Below are 26630 nucleotides of genomic sequence, written 5' to 3'. Positions count from 1 at the left end.
AGTAATAAGTAAGATATAGCCAATTAATCTTTTAGTACTTGAGGTCAAGATCCTCTATTGTTCCATATGATAACAATTGATCTAAGCTCCGGATTTAATTACTTTTTTGAGATCAACTACGTCTGGTCATGTGACATGATGACTTATGGAAGATGGACTATACCGTATGACGATGGATAAAAGTGAAAAATTATAGTACCAGAGTCAATAGTAACAGGTTCAGCGTAAGATCTAACTGTGTTCAACCACTTCTTAAACAAATCCAACAACAAAACTTTTTGGGGGGTAAGACAATGAGTTCAGCAAGATGTAGATTGAACCTCATTGGTGGTCATCTTCATCAAAGTAATGAACAGCGGAAAGTTTCGGAGTTTCCTTTACTACCAGCTGCTGAAAGAGAAAAATACATTAACAGTGTGTTTTACAGAGATTCTGTTTCTTCTTCTACTCCAAGATTGTTATCTTTGAATAGTTTGAATAGTAACCAAGGTCCAGTATTTCGTGATCAAAATGTTATTACGGCTACTAGAAAGGTTTCTATGGTGCCTGGCCCAGTGGAAATTAGTGAAGCTGTGAGACAGAGCATGTCTCTGAGCCCATTGGTACACACTTCGCCTGAGTTTGTTGAAATATTCCATCAAGTGTTGAAGAAATTGCGTATTCTCATAGGTAACAATAAAGAAACTAATGGTGGACAAGCGTTGGTTCTCAGTGGGTCTGGTACCTTGGGCTGGGACATTTTGGGATCTAATTTGATCAATAGTTCAACTAGTAACATCTTGTGTATTTCTACTGGGTTTTTCTCTGATTCTATGGTCCAATGTTTATCCAATTATGTGGATAATGAATCCACTCAAGTAGACATCTTGAGACCGGATACTATTGGAGCACAAGTTCCATTGAATAGCATTAAAAAGGCTTTAGCTTCAAAGAAATATGACTGGATTACATTAACCCAAACCGATACTTCTACTGGTGTCTTAACCGATGTTAAGGCTATTAGTGAGTTGGTCCACCAAGTGAGTCCCTCTACAATGATCGCCATAGATGGTGTTTGTTCAGTTGGAGTTGAAGAGATTCAATTTGATAATTGGAAATTAGACTATGTACTTACGGCATCTCAGAAGGCTCTCAGCTCTCCCGCTGGATTACTGGTTTCCTTTTTAAGTCAACGTGCTATTGATTTGAACTCCAAGTATAAGAAGAAGAAACCCTTTTATTCTTCCTTAGACAAATGGTTACCTATCATGGTTAACTATGAAAACCGCAAGCCTTCGTATTTTGCCACACCCCTGTCACAATTGATTATGGCATTGAATACTTCGTTGACGGAGATTTTAGGTGATATAACTGAAATAGACACAGTTTCTGGATTACCCAAAGCTTTGGTGGAACGGTTTGTCAAACACGAAAGCCATGCCAAATTGTTAAGAGAAAAGTTGGTCACTAAAGAAACTGGTTTGAAGAATGTGGTTGTTGCTCCTGAAGATGCTTGTTCAGGTATGACAGCCTTATATGTTCCTGAAGGTACTAATGTTCCATCTTTGTTGAGTCACATTTCCAGTGTATATAAGATCAACTTAGCTGGTGGGATTCATCCTCAAATCAGCACCAGATATATTAGAATCGGTCATATGGGTATTTCTGTGACTGAAAATGATGGAGCTGATCTTAAAGCAGTGATTGAAGCCATTGTAGCATCATTGAAAGCTATTGCATGAGTGAAAACTTTATTTTAGAGTTAGGTTAGAATTAATGTACCAATGCTTTGGTATAAATAGATTGAAAATAAATGGTTTAGAATATTCAATAATTACAATTTTATTCTTAATAACGTATTTATTCATACTACCATATATCTATATACAAGTTCAAACTATACAAGCTTATTTGGACTCTTCACTCTTGAAGCCTTCTTCAGCCACCCGTTTCAATTCAGATTTAGAGCTCTCAAGACGTTTCTTTCTTTCTTGAATGATGGCATCTCTTCTTTCTAGTTCTTCGATCCATAACTTTTCTCTGGCTTTAGCCTTAACCTTCATTGCTTCTTCTCTTGTGATCTTTTGCTGTTCTGTTTCGGATTGGTAGTACCATCCACCAATGACTAATGCAGCCAATGTGAATGCTTGGAATCCAACTCTATATCTGAAATACTTCTGTGTATTGATACGATCCTTTTGTCTAATAGATTTGGTAGCCAAGATAATAGCTACAGTGGTGGCAAGAGTTCCAAATGGCACCAATGGTTGTTGTTTACTTTTAAACCACATCTTTTGCAAGATGTTCTCCTCCCTAGTGTCTTTGTTAGTTGCTTGACTCTAATTATGGGTTAATTACTAGATAAAATTGGACTTACTCGGTCTCGTCATCACCTTCAAACGATGAAGGCATCTTCCCTGGAAGTCTAGATGCCATGGTTGTAGTATTAATTGGTTATATATCAAAAAGCAAAAGTATTCGATATAAAAAGTAGAACTTATGTTAAATATTTTAGTTGCTCCACAACCCCGATTGGTGGTATTTCCCGTACTATGAATAATATATCACGTGAGCCTTAACATACGGATAATCTGCTCAGTTTCAATTCCCGATTTCTTCCTTACTATTCATTGGCTAAGACACAATTATATTCCAGTCCAGCAAATTTGTTAGTATATATGTGTAATATAATCCCTCTATCAAAAAGCAGCAAGTTAAGAAGCTTTCTTTGACATTGGATAATTTTTTTACTCAAACAATAAATATACTCTTTGGAATAGCAAACCCAGGTCTCTACTAATACATTCACAAGCTAAAGTAAAACCCCATGATCACCCAGTGACTTGTTGCATGTGTGATAGACTTTCGGATAGGATATTTCTGAATTTTTGGTTAACTTTTCCTTTACTGGGCTCCACTCGAAACACATAATGACACACCAAGTAACAAACCATACGTAACGGCCTGCGTCCTATATAAAGACAGGGGCTTTTTTATTGCCTATTGCAACCAACAGAAGACCACATTCAAGATCAGTTACACGCCCCGGTGACAGCTTGAGAAATGCAAGAACGGATGACCCCACAACATAGACAATGAAGCGGATAGCGAGACCAAGGATATAGCTCATAATCTAAGCTGAATACCGTGGGTGTAACTCTATATGTGGAAAGGGCCCTTTTGGAGCCAAAGCCTATTCCAGTCAGTATACAAAATAATACAAGACCATCTGCAACCAGAGACACTACACCGTGAACAAATATCATCTTAACGGTCCCAAGAACAATCTAATGTATTTCCAGACCCCATAGAGAGCAAAATACTCAGAGATTTAAAAGAACAAATTCGCAAGTTAATATGATAACCATGGGTTTGATTTTATGTAGGAAACGCTTTTTGGGGCTCAAAGAGTATTGCAGCCAAATCAGAAACTGACAGAAGACAAGGTGCCACCACTCGTATTATATCCGCAATAATTACCACACTTACTGACTGAATCATAATGCTGAAATCGATAGTTAGAGCACTTGAACATGCGATGCCATTATTATACGTTTCATTGCACTGTTTCTGGCAGTTCTGCCTCTTTCAGACACCACTTGAGTGGACATTTCGCTATTCATCAATTACTTTTCGGTCTTTTTTTTAAATTCATAATAGTTATAAATGGGTTGAATGGTATATATCGACAGCCTTTTATACTTCATGAGCAGAACTTAACTACTGAGGTAAGAAAGAATAGCATGAAATCCACCAGATAAAGTGAAATGGTTTGTGTCCAAAGTAGTGCGTGTCTCAATAGCTTCCTAGAGTCTCGTCTTAGGTTGGGAGGTCATTAATGATTTAGTTAAGAAGATTCATATACCACGTTTGGATTAATGCCCGAAAATACCCTTGGATATCATTTCCAACATAAGCACGTCGATTCTTACTACTTCCATACAGTCAAGAGTTCTTACATGGAATTTTAAAGAAATCTTCTATTAGTACACAGATTCCACTAAAAGCCACTACGTTGGTGGCAAGGGAAACTAATTTGTTTGTTTGTTCGTCTGATGGAGTAATTGTTTTTAACTTAGTTTTGTTCGGCCATTATGAACTCTTTAAATTGAGCATAACACTTTTCCAAGTCATCATTGACAATAATCAAGTCATGAGCACCAGTTTCAGCATATTCCAATTCTGCAGTGGCGGCAGCCAATCTTTTTTCAAGGGATTCAGCGGTTTCTGTACCTCTTCCTTCTAATCTCTTTCTCAAGTCTTGTATAGATGGAGGTGCAATAAATAAGTAACGAGCATCCATATCAGAAGCCTTAACTGATTTGACACCTTGCATATCAATGTCTAACAAACAAGTTTGACCCAGTTGTAACACCCTTTCCACTCCTTCAAAGGCAGTACCATAGTAGTTACCTGAGAATTGTGCCCATTCAATCATCTTGTTGGCTTCTATATTATGTTTAAATTCTTCCACAGACAAGAAGTTGTAGTCAACACCATCAACTTCTCCCTCACGAGGACTTCTGGTGGTGTTGGAAACAGAAAATCCAAACTTACCAGGGTATTCAGCAAACAACTTCTTCAATAAGGTGGATTTACCAGTTCCTGAAGGTCCAGATATAACAATAGGTCTAGCCATTTTCGTGGATGGAAATCTATGTGCTTGTAGTAATAGCCTAGGGGGTTTCAATATGAATAAAGGGAGAATCTCCGAGAGGTTCTCAAGAGGAATTACAGGTTCCAATTGGATCTGGCGTGTTATGGCTGTTATTTATATTTTTCATAACTAAAGGAATGAGACACGACGCGATGAGACTAGACAGAACGTCTCGGTCACGTAACACAAAAAAAAGGCCATTCAGTATGGTAAAATACAATATACTTAGAGGAATCAAACACAGGAAATAAAATTTCGTAGAATTTCTGTATATACTGGTAGGCGTTTATTAGTAGGTATTTAACTTAACGCACAGAGCCAGGAAATTTTATGGGGTTGATTTTATTGTAAAATGCACATGTATCTTCTTTGGGGAAGAGTCAATAATAAACGGCTAATAACAGAGATGGTAGCGCACATAAATATTCTTTGAGCTGGTAAAAAGAATAAACAATAATAATGCTACTATGTAAAGGAAAGATACAAAAATACCAACATCAACAAACACATGTATATACCAAACCAATATAAGCACTTCATAAAAACACACATAACTGGATTCAGGACGTGTAAACATTGACTTGAAAACTCGGGAGTGAGCTCATAGAGTGAACGTGGGTATATGCTCTGAGTACCACAGCATATCTTTTTCCTGCTACGCCTACAAGTATAATTACTATAATACATTGAATCCGTATCACCCAACTACTTGCCAGATATTAATTCTATAGATCTTATGGTTGGTAGCTATCTACCAAGTTAACAGTCATAGCTAAGCGTTTCAACAAAGACACCATGTATTCAATTTCTGATATTACACTTATAATATGGGCACATCAAACATTACCCGGACACATAATACCAGAATAGTAAAGATATGCGCTACCGTTCCAAATTTTTTCAACCTCATACTGAGAGGTGGATGTTTTTTCACCCTGTAACTAGGTGATTCTAGTTTAATCATTCATTATATTAGTTTATTAAGCCCCTAATATCTTGAAATATAGCGGCCGTATTGGTAGCACTTATTATTCCAATTGAAGTGTTGAAAACAATTTAACAAGTACTCCTGGCGCATTCACTTTTACTTTTTCCTATTGATTCACTCTAAACCAAGTTTTCTAAATTATATAATCATTTATCACCGACACAATGCTGACTCCAGTGATATTGGGTGAGTTGGCCCAGGCCCTAAAGACAATGTACTCCAATGCTCCGCAAGCAGCTAAAAAGGAATCCACAGTATATTTGGAATCGTTTCAAAAATCAGAAGTAGCTTGGGAAGTGTGCCATCAAATTTTAAGCGATGCTTCCATTGATGATACTCGAATGAAGCTTTTCGCTGCTCAAACATTACGTTCAAAGGTTACTTATGATGTAACTCTGCTCCCAGAATCAAGTTTCCCATCTTTACGGTCTTCCCTCCTACAAGTATTTATAATCTACAACAGACGTCAAGATAAGTTGATCCGTACACAACTTAGTATTGCGTTATCTTTATTGATGTTGCAAGATTTATCTTGGACCAACGCTACAGAAGATATCATTGACCATTTATCGAATCCAAACCTAGTGCTTTGTTTGTTAGATTTCCTTAAGATCCTACCTGAAGAATTAAGTGATGTCAAGAGAACAAGTTTAACTGATGAGGAATTCAATGATAGAACTGCTGAATTGATTGAATCCAAAGTGGAGAAGGTCCTTTTGATTCTCAAAACTTTAAGTGAATCAACTTCGGATTCCCTGATGAAATCCTCTATTTTGGATTGTCTCAATAGTTGGATTAAAGAATTTCCTATCTCTGATTTGTTATCGATCGATTCCTTAACAAATTTGGTCTTTCAATCATTATTAAGTCCCAACAGTTTTGATAAAGCAATTGAATGTTTGGTAACTATTTTAAGAGAAACTCGTGATATCAATGACCTTCAACTAATTGATGCTCTATTCCAACAAGTCATCAAGATTAACACCTTTATGCCAAAGGAAATGACAGAGGATCCAGAAGTCGTGGATGGATTAACTCGTTTATATTCAGAAGCTGGTGAATCATGGCATGTTTTGATAGCCAAAGACCCTAATCATTTTAAACCTTTAATTGACTTAATACTACAATGTTGCTCATATGAAGAGGATTTGGATGTGGTTAAGTATACATTCTATTTCTGGCACTTATTAAAGCAATTAGTTACATTGCCAAAATTTGAAAAATCCAAGGCAGAACTCGTGGATACTTATTCAAGCTTAATCACTGTAATTATAAAACATTTAACATATCCAACAGATGCGGAAGATCATGATTTATTTGATGGTGATAAGGAACAAGAAGATAAATTCAAAGAATTCAGATACGAAATGGGTGATCTTCTTAAAGATTGTTGTGCTGTTGTGGGACCAACAAGAGCACTTAACATTCCCTTCCAACAAGTTCAAAGTTGCTTAAGAGATCCTAATTCTCAAAAGTGGCAATATATTGAAGCCCCATTATTTTCCATGAGAACAATGGCTAAGGAGGTTCCATTGACAGAACAAACTATTTTACCAACCATTATGGAGTTCTTAGTTCAATTACCAGAACATCCTAAAATCAGATATGCAGCAACCTTAGTACTTGGAAGATACACCGAATGGACTTCCAAAAACCCCTCATTTTTGGAACCTCAGTTACAGTACATTACAAAGGGGTTTGAAATGGATAGTTCCAAAGAGATTATAATGGCAACTTCTCAAACTCTAATGTATTTCTGTCAAGATTGCTCCAAGTACTTAGTAAACTACTTGGAACAGTTATATGTTTTGTACGGTCGAGTACAAGATAAAATCGATCTTAGTTCATCATATGAATTGGCTGATGGTTTGGGACACGTAATAAAGCAAGTCCCAAGAGAAAACGTTTACCAAACCTTGGAAATGTTTTTAAGTCCTCACTTGAATTATTTCACAGCATTATTATCGGCCCCTCAAACTGAAGAACTTTGTGTTGAAGTTGCCGACAAGATTGAAGTCATTACCATTTTTGACTCTGTTTTGAGAAGTGCCAAGTTTGAGGATCCAGATTATCCACCTGCAACTTTCTTTATGGAAAAGATTTGGCCATTACTTGAAAAATTACTTGAAAAGTTTGGTCTGTCATTGAAGGTTAGTGAAAGAGTATTAAAATCAATCAGAACAGCAATTCAATCTTTCAGTACTTACTTGTCTCCTATACTAAGTAGTCTTGCCTCGTTATTACATGAAGGATTTAAGAAATCACGATACGGATGTTTCCTTTGGGTTACTGGTGCGTTGGTTCGTGAATTTGGGGATGAATACTCTTCTGAAGATGTTAAGGAAAATGTTTACAATTTTGGTCTCAGTCAGGCGCAAACATTCTTTGAAATCTTCAATGCTTACAAGCAAGAAGGTAGAATCACTGAAATCAATGATGTTGTTGAAGACTTTTTCCGTATGATGGACGACTTGTTAATGTTTTTCCCATTCAAGTTAATTGGTAATAGTGAATTGTTATCATCTCTTAAGGATGCTGCTGTTGTCACAATCTCGAGTATTCGTGAATTTGAAACATTAATTGCTTGTTTACATTTCATGATTGACTTAATATCTTGGGGTTTACCAAATCCGCCTATTTCTTTCTTTGATGAGAACCCACACCAAGTTCAAGAACAAATTAAAGCATTGCTTATGACAAGTGGAGTTGAATTAATTAAGTGCCTCATTGAAGGTTTGATTTTCCTTTTACCAAATGATGCTCAACATGATGCAAATGATCTACTTTTGAAGGTTTTGGTTGTTATTCCCGACTCTCAACTTGCAATTGAATGGCTTGTGCAAGTGGTTATGTCGTTACCTAATGTTAGTGAAAAGGAAGTGAACAAATTGGGTTCTACTATTTCAGTTGCATTGCCTAATAAAGATAACCGAAGAGTCCGTTCAAGTTTGAAGGATTTCATTAGCTGGTACTCGCGAAAAAATGTCTCCCCAAGATCTGAGTTTTAACTAAAACTCAATGCCATATTTATTATTCCCATCCATAGAGCATAAAAGAGAACCTCCTGTTCTCTTGTATATAGTTTATATCATATAGTATTAAACTTCATTAAGGTATTTTTTGTAACGCGAGCACGAAGGTAGTGTAAAGAGGTCAAAAGGTAAGGGTTCGGTTATACAAATCACCATCATCTAATACTATATCGACTTAAAGGGTTTGCCAATAAACGTAACTGGGGCTTATCATTATGAATATGCTTGCTAAAGACGCTTTTACCCGGGTGTGGGGGAAGCGCTTTTCTCAGATGAAAGGCGGCAATCAAATGGTTAGTATTAAGAGAGGAGTGAAAACTCCAACTATTGATTGGAAGCCTATTAAATCAGGTAATACATCCTTAAAGAAGACAGAAAGCGATTCCAAGTCTCCTTTTGCTAGGAAAATCTTCTTTGGGCTTATGGTGGCTATGCCAATAGTATCTTTTGGATTGGGGTGTTGGCAAGTGAAAAGATTACAATGGAAGACTACGTTAATTGCTAATGCTGAAAGAGAATTGGCGTTAGAGCCATTGGAAAGACTTCCTCCTAATTTAGATCCAAATGCAGTGAAAGACTTTGAGTATCGTCGTTTCAAGTGTCGCGGTCATTTTGATTATAGTCAAGAAATGTTCTTGGGTCCTCGGATGAAGGATGGAATGCTCGGATATTTGGTTATTGTTCCATTTATTAGAGCTGATGGGGGGAAACCTATTCTTGTAGAGAGAGGTTGGATAAGTAAAGATAAAGTGGTTCCTTCTACACGTAAGGGTGGATATTTGGAGCATTTGGCTTTACCAGAAGGGGAAATCGAAATTGTGGCATTATTCCGTAACATGCCTGCTAAATCGTCATTACAATATGACCATGTTAATGGTGATAGGCTCTTCCATGTACCAGATGTTGAAGCCATGTCGAAGCAATCAGGGGCTTTACCAGTGTACTCACAGATGATCTATGATTTGAGTGATCACGTTGAATGGCGTAAGGATGTTCAAAAGGAATCGGATAAAAGTAAACTGTTGATGGGGTTACTTTTCCATGGCAAGGAAGGCAAACGCTCAGAAAATGTTGAGGACGCCTTATTTGTAGCACATGAAGCTGCAAAGGATCAGACATTAAGATATCAAGAATTCGAGTTCATTGAACAGGGTGTGCCTATTGCTGCAACTCCAAAGGTTAAATTCACAAATAACCATTTACAATACTTGGTTACCTGGTTTGGACTTGCCTTCTGTTCTGCAGGGTTGTTAGCGTACAACATAATCAGCAGAAGAAGATACAATAGTGCTGAAAAAATCATTGCTGCAAAGCGTAAAGATATGGGCAAGAAATGGTAGTTGGAGGTGTACAATGTCTTTCCTTGTATATAAAATTATCTGTACATACTAACTTAATCTATGAACTACTGGTAAGATGTGACTACTCTATTTTCGGCACCACGTTGATACCACTCAATTTTGATAACATACTGAATTTTCTATGTAGTTCGTCTATTGATGAGAACGTACGGAAATAAATAAAGTTATCCATGTTATTACCGTGGAAAGCAATCCTTACATACCATTACCTATTTAAGAATATGCATACCTTCGTCATAAACGGATAAATTAGGGTGCAACATCAGCTGAGTCAAAACCTATTTGGGCTCGAGGTTAACGCTAATTAAAGGTATACTGTTTTGACCAGCAACTCTGACGAGCACACAGTAAGATACTTTTTCCCATTCAAATTATATCCAAATTTGTATTACCGTTTCCTAAACTAGCTGATATTACTGGAAACGGATGCTATCGCTGAAAGTAGGTATTCCATCTTTTATATTCAAGCTTGATTATTAGAGCTCGAAGTATAAAAGGAAGTGGAAATCATGACTATCGCTTCCTTCAATTATTTTTAATTATTATCAATCAATTAAATATTTAATTATTACAATGGCTGCTCAACAAATCAACAACGCTTCCGCTAAGAAGAACGGAGAAAAGAAAGACAACTGCTTCATCCCCCCACCATGTGGTTGCGGATGTTGTGTTATTGCTTAAACATGCTTTTTTTTAATAACTTCTTGTTGGTATATTGTTAGTTAATATACTGGAAAATTGTTTGAAGGTGCATAGCTAAATGTGAATTTAACTTATTGTATAATCGTTCATAGTTTATAAGAAATAAAGGATATCCAACAAATATTATATTGTAATTAGTTGTTCAGGCAAGAGTAAAAATTAACTACAGATGCTCCAGGACGGTTTTCATTGTACTGATTTCGAGTCCTTTGGCTCATGGCTTACAAGATTTACTACTGTACTACACGACTCTCTTACCTCTGTTGGTTAGCAGTGCAACGCCTTGTAATTGACACCTGTCAACAAACTGGCACTGTCAATCCTATCGTCAAATTGAAATCTCAGATTAGCTGTTGTGCCCCTCCGACTACCAATTTCTCTCTACCCAAAACGTACTAATGAGCTCGTATTCAGAAATGCCATAAATAGAATTACCCTTTTGAGATCAACTAGTCCAGAAATAGTCTTAATTACACGGTCCCTTGCATCCTTAGATACAGGCAAGTACTAACCTTACTTCTCGGTAACAACAGTTTCCGAATGACTAGAAATGTTTTTACATTTAATAGTACCATCTCTTTCGGACTATACTCCCTTTCCCGTTAATATAAAATGACTAGTTTCAAATTTAAGACTTCCAATACTCCGTAAATAAGAATGCAAATCTCGACCTATGTTCTCTATCAAAACGTTGAAGACTCTTCTAAAAGATTTCTTGGTTCTGTAATGTCAGATTTCATCTGGTTTCTTAAACCACTTGCAATTTAATCCAAATTTAGGTTTTTTCCCGCTTTTGTTCGTAACTACGACTGTGTACTGGGTGCAAATTAGCTTTAGACAGGAGTTTCGCAGTCAAAAAGAGGTACTCGACCTCTTTGACGAAAGGGCCATATGCAGACTCTTGCCAACAAACAACCTGTCGTCACACAGTGTCCTATTCTCTAAATAACCCGACTTAACGGATATATTTTTCATTCTCCGTCAGCATAAACCCGTTTGTGTTCTTCAAAAAGGGTATAGTTGACTTAAATGGGGGATACCCTATAGCTATACCCAATTTGGTACATTCCAATCATGAAACAACAGATATAAAGTTACTGCTGATATACTGTTAGACAAAAGTATAAAAGGCCATCTATTCTTCACTTCTCCGAATTGATTTGTTTCAATCATTATCAATCAAACAAATAACTAATTATTACAATGGCTGCTCAACAAATCAACAACGCTTCCGCTAAGAAGAACGGAGAAAAGAAAGACAACTGCTTCATCCCCCCACCATGTGGTTGCGGATGTTGTGTTATTGCTTAAATCCATTGAACAGATTTAAATCCATCTGTTTGCCAATGGAGGGTGTAACTTGTTCTTTTGATATATAGTGTAAATTTCATATTCACACTCTAGCTATATAGAAACACACCTTCAATAAATGCAACTTAAAATACAATTCATTACCAATGTAGTATACGTTTAAAAATCATTCTATTAGAATTAGTATATGCACATATTTTGTTGTATAATCAAGTAATATAACTGGTAAGACCAAATAATATCACCATGAATGAAACGTCATTCAATATAATACTCAACAAGTCGTAATAGCCAAATAAAGTAATAACTAACTGCTTATACCGAGCTAGTTGAGGTAATACCATCAGACCCATGTCGAGTAACTTGATAACCCAACTGTTCCCACTAACATGGTGATTAAAACGATTGAAACAAAGAACATAGTATGCGGAAAGAATGGCAACTTCGCAACTAACAAACCAAGTCATAAAAGAAGAGGTATGGAACGTATTGCTTCTCACTGAGATCAGACTACTTGATCTGAAGAATGGCTCATTGATGAAATGGTATATAAAATTGAACATCATAAGTCCATACCGTACTATCAAGAATCTCCATTCATAAAGCTGATGCTGATATTCTGTATACTTGGCCATTTCTGAATCGTAAGTCGATATTTCAGGCATACCCTGTGGAAGAGAAGAACCAGCAAATGGATTGTTAATGTCGCCACCTTTCCCACCCATCATTTGCATCATCATTTGTGTGAAAGGGTCGGCATTATCATTTCCATCAGCTCCAGGAGCTGTACTATCTGATGGGAATCCAGCACCACTGGCACCTCCAAATATTTGATTAAACAAGGCATCCATGTCTGGAGGTTGAGCAGGGTTCTCATTGAGAGAATCTGTTCTTGCAATTTTTTGAATAACTGTATCAATATCTTGAATTTCCGGGTCTTCATGGACAGTATTATCATCAATAGAAGTTGGCTTTGTTTCTTTAATAGTTGAAGTAGCTTGTTCTGGAACGTCCAACACAGAGACAGCAGTATTAGCATTAACTGAAGATCCTTGATTAAGGATGGTATTCAATCTATCTGAAGCTTTCCCTTTAGCCATTTTGGCTTGTCTACGTTCCCGAAGGATACGCTTCCGTTCATCCTCGGTGATAGATGCCATCTTTGTAGTTAGATTCTAGCCAGTTGTAAGACTATTAGTTTACAAATACGTTTAACCAAAATTTTCCTGCCATGAAAATGAGACTTTGTTGTACAATCAACAGGACATAAATTACTCAAAGGATGGGAACTTTCTTAAAACCTGTTAAACAAGTTTACATAGATGTTTGTTTGTTTGTTTGTTTGTTTGAATATGTGTACAAGTATAAGTATCAATCCGAAACATATGCTACAGGCTGAGCTTTAGTATGAGCTTTAGTATGAGCTGTATATGAGCTATATAGTGGAATTTACATACTATGATTTTTATTGTTCATGAGGCTACCCACCAAGGAATATAACACCGTTATAGAAGGACTTGCAAGTATTTACGTTAACAACTGGCCTTTGGTTGAAGATTAATCTTCTTTGGAAGCATTTTTACAGCACCCTACAATCATTTTTTTAATGCCTTATTGAATAGCGGTTGGGAAATATCAAGCATATTAATAAAAGCCACGTGATCAATTCTCTGTTTGGATATTGTGGTACTCCAATACTTTGAATGGCAATACGTAGTCTTCCTAAATACAACCTAAAATTATTATCCAATCTGCTTTCATAATCTGCCTTTACTTTTTATGAGTAATTTCCTCCAACCCCCCGAGGTTGTAGAAAGCCTGCAATCAGATGTCCTGAGTCAGTTTCCAACAATAAAAGATAAATACTTGCCGTTTGAATATGATTTATCTTATGATAAAGAAATGGAACGTCGAAACATAATCAATTCAATGAACAGTCACGATTGGCTTTTATCCAAAGCAAAACAAGAAGGTGTACTGATAGAAGAAGTAAAATATCAACTCTTGTTGAGACTACTGGGTCGATCAAAGAAATCAACAAATTAAACCTCGTTCTAGAAACTACAGATAACGTTTGAAGTCTGATTTGATAATGGTAATAATAATAATAATACAATATAATTCTGAAATGTGAAAATTGATCCTTTCTTTCTATTTGGACTCATCCGAACTGTCAAACAAACCTTTTAAATACCGTGGAGGCTGGTTAAGATTAGGATTATTTCCCCATTCTCTATTCTTAGTCAGTGTTGGTTTCGGTATCCTTGATTTATTATTAGGGGTATTCCGTTCTTGAAGAGTTTTTGATTTAATGGCTTCCGAGGTAGGTTTATGAGTTTTGATTTGTTTAATCAGGATTGGCTTCCGAATAGGTGGAGCCATTCTCGTGAGCCTTTCTACAACGGCAGGAACTCTTGAATTTTGTCCTGATATTCTATTTCCCCTTCGCAGATTTCGTAATCCATTCTGACGTTGTTTCAACTGCTGCAACTTTTCTCGTAGTAATTGATTTTCCTTTTGAGCCAACGTTATTTGGGATTCTATTTTTCTGGTTTCGCTAATTGCTTTCTGATGATTACGCATAGCTTCGATCTGCAGTTTATTGGGTACTCCGGGATAATCCACACACCACATGGAGATTGTAAGTCCATGTATTAAACTTGCAATACTCTCATTAAGATGATCATTAATCAGGGTGTGTACTTTTGCCAACTGGCCAATGGTTGTTTCCAATTGATCCATTCCATCTGCTAATTGCTCTAATCGGTACATATTGTCTGGCGATTCAAAGGGAAGTGTGTCTTCGTTATTAGGATAGTGAACCATCTTTGGTGATTTGGGAAGTAAATATGCTTCTGACGAACGGGTGGTTGGTTTTCGTATATTAAACACGACTTGTTGGTCTGTATCTGTAGCCAGAGGCGACGACGCCACGGTGTATGAACTTAGAGCCTCGTCGCTCATTGATATATATATGGAATCAATAATATTTATAAATGTATATACTATATCTCGCTATACTTGTATTTGTTTTCATTGATGTTGTATTACCTAATCCAATGATATTGGTCCGCGCACGATATAGGTTTTGAGTTCATCTACAAGCAAGTAGCAAAGGACTCATACATAATTACAGTGAGTGAAAATAAATACATACTCCCTGTAAGCTTCCATTCAATGGTTGTTGCACGGTAATCTATGTGTACGGACATTCTATAAGTTTAAGTATTCTTTTTACTCTTTCTGGGCTCTTTATTCATTATCAATATAAATATTTTACACAGTGTACTTTTATAAAAGTACGCTGGGGCAATTTAGTTTGTTTTCATTATCATTGTACTGAGTTTATGGATCATCAGATCCGACAATTTGTTGCCATGTCTTTCCCTCGCGCTTTAATTCATCAACTAATTCATCTCTGATTTTAGCGATTAAACCGGGCCCACGATAAGCGAATGCTGTGTATAATTGGACAAAATCAGCACCAGCCTTACCAAATTCAAGGGCATCACGACCTGAACTAATACCACCACAACCAACAATCACAAGACCAGAGTTCTTGGTATATTTACGTAATGTTCTCAAGGCTTGGAGGGCAATAGGCTTCAATGGCTTACCGGATAAACCTCCTGTTTGGCCTAAAAGTTGAGAGTCCTTGGTGTACATTTTATCACTTGGTCTTTGGATGGTGGTATTGGAAACAATAATACCATCCACCTTTGAGTTGGTGGCAGAATTAGCAATAGATTCGATTTCTGGTTCGGTCAAATCAGGTGCAATTTTAACAAGAACTGGAGGTTTGCGGCCAAGAATATTCTTGTCGAGTATGTTTCTAGCCTCAACAACTTCTGAAAGTAAATTAGTCAATTTGGCTTCAGATTGTAAATCACGAAGACCTGGAGTATTGGGAGATGAAACATTGACAACTAAAACATCGGCATAAGGACCTAAGCGTTCGACACCTTTAACGTAATCTTGAACTTCATCACCAAGTTTGTTTTTACCCAAGTTAATAGCAAGCAATTTGCCCTTACGGAATGAATTGGAAGTTTCAACTTCGTCAGACCCAGAAAGTTTAGACCACAATTTATTGAAACGTTGTTTTAAAGTAGCAACAACAGCAAAATGACCAGACAGATTGAATCCATATCTATTAATGACAGCTTCGTCCTTGGATAACCTAAAAAACCGAGGCTTAGGGTTACCAGGTTGAGGCTCTGGAGTAATCAGGCCAATTTCAACGTATGAGAAACCACTGTCAAAAAGAGCATCTATAGCTTCCCCATCCTTGTCAAGGCCAGCGGCACACCCAATTGGAGTCTTCAACTGGGTTCCAAATACAGAGGTATGAAGCAATGCACCATTCTTGGAATCAACTTCTGCTTCATCATACAATTTAGGACTAAGCCCATACTTCATTGAAAGTATTCCAATTTGATGGCCTGTTTCACCATCTGTGAATGCACGAATAACAGGACAAGCAACATATTCATATACTGCAGATCTGGCATCTCGGAAATAGTAGTAACCACCAATTGCACCTACTGTACCAGCACCTAAAAGAATTGGACGAGGAAGTCTGGTAAGTTGGGATAAGATAGGAATCCTTGGCATGTTTAATGTCCAGTTCTAAATCAGAGTCTGACGACCTCCTACGTTAATAGGCACCTAAAAGGAAAAGATTAGCAGTAGTTTATATGCTCTTACGTCAAGGCAATGGCTTTGACCAAATTGGGTTACTGTAAGTGAATAATTGATTAATACGCTTGATGAGGTAAAAAATCATCAGATGAAGCGTTGGACTGCATATAGGAAATCGAGTTTAAAGGAAATTTGATGGTACAACCTTGATATCTAACAAAGAGTAGAGGGATTTATTATGCTATGTTGACCACTTTATTTGGGTGGAAAATGACAAAGTCGGAGCAGTATTAATATTTTGAATGAATAGTAAATGGTTTGACCCCATGAATGAAATCGATGAACTCACAATCATCTTTGAAATCTGGGGTTGCGAGAAAAAGAATATTCACTATGTAAGGCCAAGAATAGGTACGAATGTTTGAATATCTGAGATCATCAAAATGGATGGAGCAAATGGTCGACATTAATCAAAATTTTGACCAAAATATGTATGGAACTTTATTTCCTCATGGTATAATCATAACTATGGATAATGATAAGCTTGTAGATTTTACTTGTGATGGAAACAATGTATTTTTCACTTATATTAGTAGTTTAAAAGTCAGATCCATGTTTCAGATATTGGATCTCGCAAAGCACGATGGCCAACATTGTGAGACTTTGTTTCAGATTCAAGTTTGATGTTTCAGATTCGCACACCCAGTTGGAGAACAATAAACTTTATGCAAAAATGGTGTCAAAATACTGAACGAGCAAAGTTGTTGAAAAAGGGGGACAAAAGATACGCGTACTCTTCTATATGAGATTAATTCGTGGTTTGCTCTCGCTTGTACACCGTCTCCAACTCAAATAATAAAGAAAACGTTCACAAATACCAATGTATAGTCTTAACCTCTACCCCAGCCTCAATACAATAACATACAAAAAAATACAATACAATGCCATTAATTTGGGTTTGGGTTGCAATTTCTTAACGAGTTTCTTTTTCACGTAGTTATTACCGAGCAAACCAACCACTCTTTAGCTTATTCCCCCTGAAACATGATAGAAAGAAAATATACATTGGATGAATAAATACAAGCAAAAGGAATATTAAAGGTTTACCATCCTATTCATTATCTCATTAGCAAAATGGAAACTGTAGATGTGCGATGCCCTCTTTACTGCAATGGAAGACCGTACCAAGTTTGAGATGGTCTAGAACCAGGCAATTCGTGACAACTCCTGTAAGATATTTGACCGTATTGGGGTATGTTTTTTTTTCTTTTATATTGGTTTGTGTAAGAGTCCTGTCTGGGAGTAATTTTGAATGGTACATTACTCTGCAGGCGAGTCTTAAATCCTTTCACGTAGATTTTCTGGAAGAACATCTAGATAAACCAACAAGTATTGAAATCGAGTTTCTTTAGTCTTTAGTCCTGATTCTTTCTTAAGTTAATAAAGGTGTTGATTTAACGATCGTTGTTTTTGAAGCCTATACCTGTCTTTTTCCACGTTTCCTTTCTTTTTTTAACCCAACTTTTCCATTCTTTTGTCATCGGTAAACTTCATTTGCTTCCCACCGTGACAACTTTGCTCAAAGTACGTACAAATTTACGTTCATTCATACTTTTCGACGTTGTTAACAAGCTGACTGGATTTCACTCATATACAAAATAATGTTGAAGACTATCCGTTCGTTACTGGTGCTATTGTTGTGTGCTGCGGCAGTAAATGGAGCCACCCTTGGCTGTTACTCCAAAGTGTCTATTGCATCTACTCCTGGTTCTTATATGTATCAAGCGGAATCATACTGTCAGGAAAAGTGTTCTGATTCTCAGTATTTTGCTATTAGTAATGGTAACTTCTGTGTTTGTTTGTCATCGGCTCCTTCATCTTCGGATGAAACTTCCGATTCTAGCTGTAATGTCCCATGTGCTGGTTATGGGTCCCAAACTTGTGGTGGTAAGAATGCATATACTGTCTACAGCGTAAGCGATTCCGGGGCTGCATTGTCTGGTTCCTTATCTTCGTCATCTTCCTCCCTGTCTTCCTCAAGCGGTGCCTCCCTGTCTTCTAAGACATCTTCCTCTTCTAAATCGCTGGCAACAAAGACATCTTCCGATACATCTTCTCAAGGTACTGTTGCATTTACTACAACGGATGCTGGTGGATCTGCCTCAGTGATATATGTGACCACTTCTATCACCCCTCCTGCCTCGGCTACTGCTTCCACGGTTACCGAGACTTCTTCAGCCACTGATAAATCATCTTCATCTTCAACCTCATCTTCATCATCCTCACCTTCATCTGACAAATCTAAGAAGACAAACGTTGGAGCCATAGCTGGTGGGGTTGTCGGAGGGGTTGTTGGGCTAGGAATAATTGCTGGAGTAGCATTCTTTTTCTGGCGTCGCCATAATGAAGATGATGACGATGATTACCTTGATGAAAACTATATATTTGAAAAGAATAATGGTGGATCTGGAAACGGTAATGGAGCTACAGGCTTACCAATTCCGATGTCACATTCAAACTCAAAGGTGATCAGAGGTTCTTCCAAGAAGTCAAGATCGTCACCTTTTGATACCCCATTGGCTAACCCATTTGCACATCCTAGTGATGGGGCATCTGCTAATGAAATTCCTGTAACCGCCTCAGATCCAAGATTAAACCCTTCAATGTTGGGTAGAAGGAGATTGAGTGAGGGCAGTTTAGCTGATGAAACTGATTATTCTCGAAAAGTTCTTCAAGTTGCCAATCCAGAGTAGAAAGAAATTATGAATACAAGTATACCCTTTTTTTGTATAAGCGTGATTTGAATCCTCTTATTATTTTATTTTTAGTTCATGTGTGGATGTTTTGTGGTTGTGTCTTAGTATTGGTCATTTGGGTTTTTATATTTTGTTTGAATAGTTTCCTTCTATATATCAGTTTTATATCAGTTTTATGTCTTTTTATGCTTACAGCTTGTATTGAAGTAGAAGTACTTCCCAATTGAAATTCCAGTAGCTTATTTGGGACGGTTTCTGTCTACTCCGTGTATATGACAATCTTCAGTATATGTTTAATTGGTTTACTATATTGTTGGCTCATGCTACAAACTGATACAAGCCCAAGTCACATGCAAGAGTACTTTGAATATTGGTTAACAACTTCAACCGTTCTATCTCAATAGTAAGCACCCTATCATCTATCGCACGATTCTTCACTCCCGTATTGCTCCGGGGTCACGTGTGCAAATCTCAAATTTTCCACCCACCATAAGGATCGAAAGGAGAATCCCAAACTATAGTAACCCATTAATATTGTTCTTCTACCACTAAGTTGCAATAGTACACTTTTATTACCAATTAAAGGATCACCAGTCACGAAGTTACGAGCTCATCATTGCTATTTCCACAAGTGATTTTGATACTTAAGATTGAACTGAATCTCGAGTGGAATATTAACCGATCCTTTTGAGAAGCGTCCAAACCAACCATATATTTTTAAGCGGTGGTGGCCAAATACGTCTACAGCACAAATTTCCAAATAATCCTAAAATCCTATTGGAAATAAATCTCTCAGAGGTAACCATATCTTTTCAATTACTGTCTTTTTAATTGTATCCTTGTACTTGCATAATGGTGAAGTCAGTGCCCTCATACGAGAAACCATGTTATGAAGCATTTCAACTGATCCACAAGCAGATCCTTGAAGTCAAGAATAATCGTAACAAGTACATTAATTCCAAGCAAGTTTATCAAATTTATTATGAATTTCTTTCTCAATTGCATGAGCTTTCAGTAACACGTAAGGACGAGGAGTTGAAAGGTATCAAGTTACAAATTCCAAATAGCAATGATGTCAAAATTGATGATATCTGGCAATTACTTAGTTTGTGCTTTGTTACTTGTGGGTTAATCAAATTTGCTCCTGCCACCTACAGTTCATTATCCACAGTTCACAAATTGTTGGATCATTTGCAAGAATGTCAAGTGTATACTTTGGACGATTTGAAACCTATTCGTGTACGTTTGGACGAAATCAGACAAATCATCACTCAGAGTGAAGAAAAGCAAGAAGATGATGATGATAATGAAGGAGATACTGCTTCTGTTTATCATGTTGAAGAAAGAATGTTGCTTCGTAACAAGTTGAACAAATGTTATCAATTATACAATCAACTTGAGGCCAATTTCAAAAATATTCCTCCGGATTTAGAAGTTACTTATAATGATCTTATCCTTTTGCGGAAACTGTTACTCAATTACTTTACTCTGGAAGAATCGGCGTCTGGGACGTCCCAATCAAGACCAAAAGTTGCAACCATTCAAAGTTTGAATGAGTTGAAACATAAATTGAAAGAAATCAATGCCAAGAGAGATCCTGACGATGGTCGTTTCATTTCTCAAGTAGCCACTCCGGACGAACTGGAATCGATTCAAGTGGTTTTGAATGGGTTGTTTGATGATTGTCAGAATTTGATTCAAGATTTGTACATTCGTGACAATAATGATGATGTTACTGATTTATTCCAAGCAATGTCTCTTAAAGATGCTTCAATACAAGATGAAAAGTACAAATCGTTTTTGGAAAATAGTTACAAGTTGTATCAACAATTGATTGATCTTAAATCGAAGTTGGAAAATTTAATGGTTACCAGAAGATGGACCATGAGGGAAACCGATTTGTATTCATTCCAACAATCATTGAAATCTATTGATCAGGAACGTTTACAATTAATCAATGATTTAGCATCTCTGTCAGTTACTGAAGTAGGTGGAAATGAACTGACCTCCAATACTCCTTCTGTTAGTCCTCCATTGATTAAAAGAATTGAGTTACTTCTTTTGTATTTGTTAAGACGGTGTTATTCACTCATATATAAGTTGCTTGAATCTTCTGAGCCAGTTAGTGAATCACTTCAACCTATTCACAATCAATTATCGACTGTTAAAAGATGTCTTTTAGATATTCGTCGAATCAATGGATTGAATAATCTTCGAGAACTTTATCCTTTCCAGATGAAATTGGCACTGATAGATGTTAAACGGATTGATGGAAAATTTGAAGTTAATGGACAAGTACCCGAAGGTCAAGGTACGTTGAATGCTTTACTCGAAGAGTGTTATGATATTGTTCATGAATTAAAGATTGAGTTGGAGGAAATGGAAGATGATGATGAAAATGATGACGATGACGATGATGAAAGAAGCATACGCATAGGTGGACTGGGCACACCAGTACTTCAAGCTGGACCAAGTGGATTAGGAGGATCAGTTGGTAATATAGCTTCCAATAACAATTCCACTGTGAATTTCTTCCGTAAAGGAGAATTAGGTGCTCAACTGGATTTTGATGATATTGAAACCAAACGAAAACGGTTTGCAGGTTTTAAAGAAGCAGATTACGATTCAGATTCCTTTAACGAAGATGAAGAAGATGATGAAGATAGTTTTAGTAGTGATGAGGAGTACGAATCCAATGATTATTACTGAATAATCTATTCAGTCTATACATGTGAATAATTTACTTCTATACTGTCACCTTATATATAAATAGTAACTTTCCATTATCATCAAGATTTTGTTTTGATAGCTTTGGGTTAGTCTATTGTAGTTTTCATTGGTTATGGTAGCGCCACTAATCTTACTATTTCGACCTTGCCATCGCAAATTTTATCATCCTTTTGAATTAATGTCGTCAAAAATAATTCTCACTCCCCTTAAGCAATTACTTTTTGTTCGAAGGTTCTAGCTTCAAAAGGGCTACTCTTATTATTTAAGGTGGCTACTGCTTTTTCCTTTAATATATTGCACGATAGCCTTCATTCATACATACATACATACATACATACATACACTCTTAATTAGTTTGAGTTTAATCTGGGTCATAGAATTAGATTAGTACCATTATTGCATTTCCTACTACTGTTATTTTAGATTGATCAAAATGTCATCTGATCTTCAATGTCCACCCTTTCCATTTGCGTCTGGTTCCAAGACAGATATGGATACTAATAATAATAAGAATAATAAGAATGGCGCAGAAGATTCAATGGTTGTGCCAAGACTGACTTCATTGAAACTGCTGACAAGAAAGAGAAAGCACCTTCATCATGAGGATAATGATAACGTGCTGCTGATTTATCATAATCAACCTCGTGGTATAAACAAGCATCGTCATCAACATAGAAACCTAAGTACTGCTCGATATAAACGTACTAAAACTGTTCGCATTCATGGTCAATCATTGCCTATCAATAGGATGTTAGAAGTTTTGGATCACCAATCTCTTCAGAAAATGCTCAAAGAGTTGGTAACTGTACATCCTGAGATCCAAGAAACTGTGAGCAAATTATCTCCTTCGCCGGTGTTAGAGAACTCAGTTAAATTACTTCAAGAAAAATTTGATGATATGTTGGCCCATTTACCTTATAAATGTGATACTGAAAGTGATTATTCATATTTAAGAGTTAAATCGTTATTGATGGAGTTTTTCAATTGTCTTAGTGATTTGATTTTAGCTTACTTACCTCCGGTAGAAACCAATATGGAGAAATCTCTTAGATTTTTACATGAAGCAACTCAACTAGTACATGCATTACCCAACTTTACAAATTCAGAGTTCCAATACACCAAAAGTATGGCTTATGAGCAGGTTGCAAACACTTGGCTTGTGGTGCTTCAACAAGATGAGCCCTTGACGGGAACTGATTTGATTAATAATACTACTGGTCCTTCTCATGATGGACTACCACCACCATCAGACGCAGACCTTGCATCCAATGAAAAAGTTATCGAAGTGGTTGAAATGTTGGACTTGGTATCCAAGTTATCGCATCATGATGAAATTTCTCGAGGTAAATTTAAACATATCACTGAGTTTATTAAACATAAACAAGAGATCCATGACCAATTATTGCATCATTTGAATTCTGAGCCTTCGTCATCATCTTCCTTTCTGCATTTACCTAATAGGTTATTAAACGAATTTATTACGGTAGATTATTCTAATTATTCCATCTCAGCCAAAAGCTCTCATTAGAGGAGAAGGAGCTCTATATTATATAATTTTTTTATTCGGTATTTTCTTTATGGTAATTGCATTTGGTTAAACTCCTCGCTTTTGGTCTTTGTATTTCTTGTTTTTTTTGTATATATGATATATACGTCTATTTCTGGTAATTGCTACGTCTTTGGTGATTGAGTACACTATAAATGAAATAGGGTGGTCATATCATCTCTTCTTCTTTCTGTTATTGATGAATAGCTCGGCACTTTCATGAATATCAACTACATTGGACAGTATTAAATATCTGATCACGCGCTAGTTAAATGCTCAGGACTAGGAGGCAAAACAATATAAAATAGAATTAAACACGATCTTACTATATCTGATTTCATGCTAACAAAGTGCACGAAGGTGGTGATGTTATGGAGGGTGAAGATATATAAGAAATGAATAATAAATATATGAGTGAAATTTTCACATGCAAACGATTAAGCAATCCCAAACCGTATTGAATTCAATAAAGGTAATTATATATTTGCACCTAACATTGCAAATGTAACTCCGGGGTAAATAATAGATCCGAATTCTTATCAGATTACGTAACATTAATATTAGTTAAATCTATTTAATACAGGTGCTAATACATCTTCTTCAACCTCTTCACCATTGGCTTGCTTGTGCATGTGGTGTCTGGCTTCCTTTTCCATCTTTAAGTTTCTTTCAACTCTTAAGCGTCTTTGATCTATAACGTTATCTCTCTTCTTTCTCAAGTATCTCCGTAAGGTACTGTTTTTACTCTGTACATCTGGTCTAGGCTTCAACTTTTCATCCTCATCCTTCTCCTTTGCCAAGTCATTGATCTCACCGGGCTTCAACCGAATACTAGATGCACGTTTATCAATACTACCGATAACATTTGGATCCAATGATATAGTATCTGGTGCCAACTTGTTAAGCAACAGCCTAACTTCACCTTCTTGTCTTTGTTTCGCACTTTCATATGGATTCAATTCCAAGGCATCATAGTTGGCTTCACCAGCACCAGGAATAATAAGTGAATTAAATCCCTTTTGATGTCCAACACCTAAAATATCTTCAAATGGTACAAATTTCACCTTTTCTGTCTTGGATCCAGCTATATTGTGATTCATATATGGTTCAGATTGTTTGGCCTTAAACATATCTTTCCAAACAGTAACATGAGGGCCCCAACCTACCGATAGCAAACCGGTATCTGAAATATCAAGCGAACTAGCTGGTGTAGGAGTGTAATAGCTATCCAATTCTTTAAATTTTCTCAAATCCCAAAGTTTTAACAGTTTATCAGCACCCGCAACTGCCATATATTTCCCCTCTCTATCAATAGCCAAATCTCTAATAGGCCCTCTAGCACAAAGGATCTTTGCCAATGGGGTTGGCATACTAGGTGACCACAATGATACAGTACCATTGGAATGACCCAAGTGCATTACTGCATTCCAAGGATTATGCTTCATGGCCTGAACAGGACCTAACTTGGTACGATGTTCCAGAACTAAAGTACCTGTAGAAGTATCATGATACTTAATAAACCCAGCATGGCCACCCGTAACAAGTAAGAAATGATATGGAAGAAAATCCAAATGAGTAGCCTCAACATGTTGTTTTAATCGATGCAATTCAGTACCTTCATGATCGTATATGAATGTATACTTCTTCTGAGCCACAGCAAAGTATTGATTATTGTGCAAATATTTAACTGCATGAACAGTTTCTCCCAAATGTAACTCACAATCCAATTTCCCTGTACGCCAATCCATACTGGCCACATGACCTTTTCTTCCTCCAAGTAAAAGACCTCTACCATTTCTTGAGTAATCTATTTGATAAGGGCCATACTCAGGTAACAGTAATTCAAACTTCTTATTGGAGGTTTGTACATCAACAGCTTGTGCAATATCTTCTTGGGTGTATTTGAAAGTTCTTTCCATAGGAGTCTCAGCTTCAAGAAACCCAGCCTCTTCTGTTAACAACATATCTGTTCCTGCTGCTGATCTAAGAGCTTCTTTATATTGACGATCTACTTTCTTAAGACCTGAATTCAACTTCTTGTCTTTGGTAAATTTGGCTTTCCGTTGCATACGACTTCCCCCTCTTTCATATTTATCGGTGCCAGAACGCTCAACTGAGCCCATCTTTCCTGCTAGCTTTGTTCCCATACTGTCTGTTTATATGAGTATTGGTGTTCAGATTGTCTTCACCAAATCATCTCATCTCATCTTGTGAAGCTCGCTTTTCTAACTCTGCTTGTAGAGTGCATACAACTACATCATCCAGTTAAGTCAATTCTTCTCTATCCACATACAGGAAACTACATGAACTTACAAGTATGTAGTTGATAAGCCATAATTATAAAACTATTTCCGTAGATATCAATGAGAGTATGGTTTAGATCTCATCGTGTAGGAATTCTTGTTTTGAGCCTTCGATAATATTGTAATGAAAGAATTGTATGTCAATAACAAAGTTCTAGTAGAATGTAGTAAGCTTTTTGTCTATGTAAGCCACAAGTAGATCACCCTGGTGTACATTATTAAGGAACAGATTACTCCCAATGCCATTAATATACGCAGAAAATAGCGGAAACGATTACTCCTAATTTCATTCTTTTCAAGATCCCTATGCTGAGTTTCAAGTAGCAACTTTTCTGACAGTAACTTATCAGGTTGCTTATGAGTGGAACACTTCGTGATTACTCTTTGATCATTTGAATCTGTTTTTGATGTATGATGGATGCAAATATGTCTTGTGCTTTTAATACTGGGACGACTTGTGTAGACATCAGTGTCACCTTCTACCCATTCAAGTTGCGAGGATTCCCGACCTTCTAAGAGTAATGCCGTGTGTGACAATGGAACAGTCTGTAATTTTCTAGGTGGTTGCATGCACATTATGTTTAGGTTAATTTGAAATAGTGGAAAGAATAAGGTAAACTTATA

The 26630-nt window shown here is 36.7% G+C and overlaps 12 protein-coding genes across 12 annotated transcripts; 6 read left to right on the top strand and 6 right to left on the bottom strand.

The window, feature by feature from the left end:
• Window positions 1–293: 293 nt before the first annotated feature.
• Window positions 294–1721, top strand: KQ657_003378 (uncharacterized protein; the record flags this gene model as incomplete). The annotated part of the gene is made up of 1 exon (XM_043194104.1): window positions 294–1721. One exon carries the CDS (start codon window positions 294–296, stop codon window positions 1719–1721), a length of 1428 nt encoding a protein of 475 aa, XP_043051156.1.
• Window positions 1722–1886: 165 nt separating this feature from the next.
• HIGD2A (uncharacterized protein) lies at window positions 1887–2415 on the bottom strand (the record flags this gene model as incomplete). The annotated part of the gene is made up of 2 exons (XM_043194103.1): window positions 1887–2292; window positions 2357–2415. The coding sequence occupies 2 exons, from the start codon at window positions 2413–2415 to the stop codon at window positions 1887–1889; spliced, it is 465 nt and encodes a 154-aa protein (XP_043051155.1).
• Window positions 2416–4054: 1639 nt separating this feature from the next.
• GUK1 (guanylate kinase) lies at window positions 4055–4618 on the bottom strand (the record flags this gene model as incomplete). The annotated part of the gene is made up of 1 exon (XM_043194102.1): window positions 4055–4618. The coding sequence occupies one exon, from the start codon at window positions 4616–4618 to the stop codon at window positions 4055–4057; it is 564 nt and encodes a 187-aa protein (XP_043051154.1).
• Window positions 4619–5788: 1170 nt separating this feature from the next.
• On the top strand, window positions 5789–8632 carry MTR10 (Mtr10p; the record flags this gene model as incomplete). The annotated part of the gene is made up of 1 exon (XM_043194101.1): window positions 5789–8632. The coding sequence occupies one exon, from the start codon at window positions 5789–5791 to the stop codon at window positions 8630–8632; it is 2844 nt and encodes a 947-aa protein (XP_043051153.1).
• A 296-nt stretch (window positions 8633–8928) lies between these two features.
• On the top strand, window positions 8929–9996 carry SHY1 (Shy1p; the record flags this gene model as incomplete). Its single annotated transcript, XM_043194100.1, has 1 exon — window positions 8929–9996. The coding sequence occupies one exon, from the start codon at window positions 8929–8931 to the stop codon at window positions 9994–9996; it is 1068 nt and encodes a 355-aa protein (XP_043051152.1).
• A 2243-nt stretch (window positions 9997–12239) lies between these two features.
• On the bottom strand, window positions 12240–13190 carry GET2 (GET complex subunit; the record flags this gene model as incomplete). The annotated part of the gene is made up of 1 exon (XM_043194099.1): window positions 12240–13190. One exon carries the CDS (start codon window positions 13188–13190, stop codon window positions 12240–12242), a length of 951 nt encoding a protein of 316 aa, XP_043051151.1.
• Window positions 13191–14181: 991 nt separating this feature from the next.
• DAM1 (Dam1p) lies at window positions 14182–14994 on the bottom strand (the record flags this gene model as incomplete). Its single annotated transcript, XM_043194098.1, has 1 exon — window positions 14182–14994. One exon carries the CDS (start codon window positions 14992–14994, stop codon window positions 14182–14184), a length of 813 nt encoding a protein of 270 aa, XP_043051150.1.
• Window positions 14995–15375: 381 nt separating this feature from the next.
• On the bottom strand, window positions 15376–16644 carry URA1 (dihydroorotate dehydrogenase; the record flags this gene model as incomplete). The annotated part of the gene is made up of 1 exon (XM_043194097.1): window positions 15376–16644. One exon carries the CDS (start codon window positions 16642–16644, stop codon window positions 15376–15378), a length of 1269 nt encoding a protein of 422 aa, XP_043051149.1.
• A 1161-nt stretch (window positions 16645–17805) lies between these two features.
• On the top strand, window positions 17806–19424 carry WSC1 (Wsc1p; the record flags this gene model as incomplete). Its single annotated transcript, XM_043194096.1, has 2 exons — window positions 17806–17814; window positions 18342–19424. 2 exons carry the CDS (start codon window positions 17806–17808, stop codon window positions 19422–19424), a joined length of 1092 nt encoding a protein of 363 aa, XP_043051148.1.
• An 855-nt stretch (window positions 19425–20279) lies between these two features.
• KQ657_003369 (uncharacterized protein) lies at window positions 20280–22136 on the top strand (the record flags this gene model as incomplete). Its single annotated transcript, XM_043194095.1, has 1 exon — window positions 20280–22136. The coding sequence occupies one exon, from the start codon at window positions 20280–20282 to the stop codon at window positions 22134–22136; it is 1857 nt and encodes a 618-aa protein (XP_043051147.1).
• A 199-nt stretch (window positions 22137–22335) lies between these two features.
• On the top strand, window positions 22336–23685 carry STS1 (uncharacterized protein; the record flags this gene model as incomplete). Its single annotated transcript, XM_043194094.1, has 2 exons — window positions 22336–22340; window positions 22581–23685. The coding sequence occupies 2 exons, from the start codon at window positions 22336–22338 to the stop codon at window positions 23683–23685; spliced, it is 1110 nt and encodes a 369-aa protein (XP_043051146.1).
• Window positions 23686–24263: 578 nt separating this feature from the next.
• Window positions 24264–25850, bottom strand: UTP7 (uncharacterized protein; the record flags this gene model as incomplete). Its single annotated transcript, XM_043194093.1, has 1 exon — window positions 24264–25850. One exon carries the CDS (start codon window positions 25848–25850, stop codon window positions 24264–24266), a length of 1587 nt encoding a protein of 528 aa, XP_043051145.1.
• Between the last annotated feature and the right edge of the window lie 780 nt (window positions 25851–26630).

This window comes from Scheffersomyces spartinae (assembly GCF_019049425.1).
Source record: "Scheffersomyces spartinae strain ARV_011 chromosome Unknown scaffold_3, whole genome shotgun sequence".
NCBI lineage: Eukaryota > Fungi > Ascomycota > Pichiomycetes > Serinales > Debaryomycetaceae > Lizanozyma > Lizanozyma spartinae.
The sequence above is the reverse complement of the archived record's forward strand: the minus strand, read 5'-3'. Positions and strand labels throughout refer to the sequence as shown.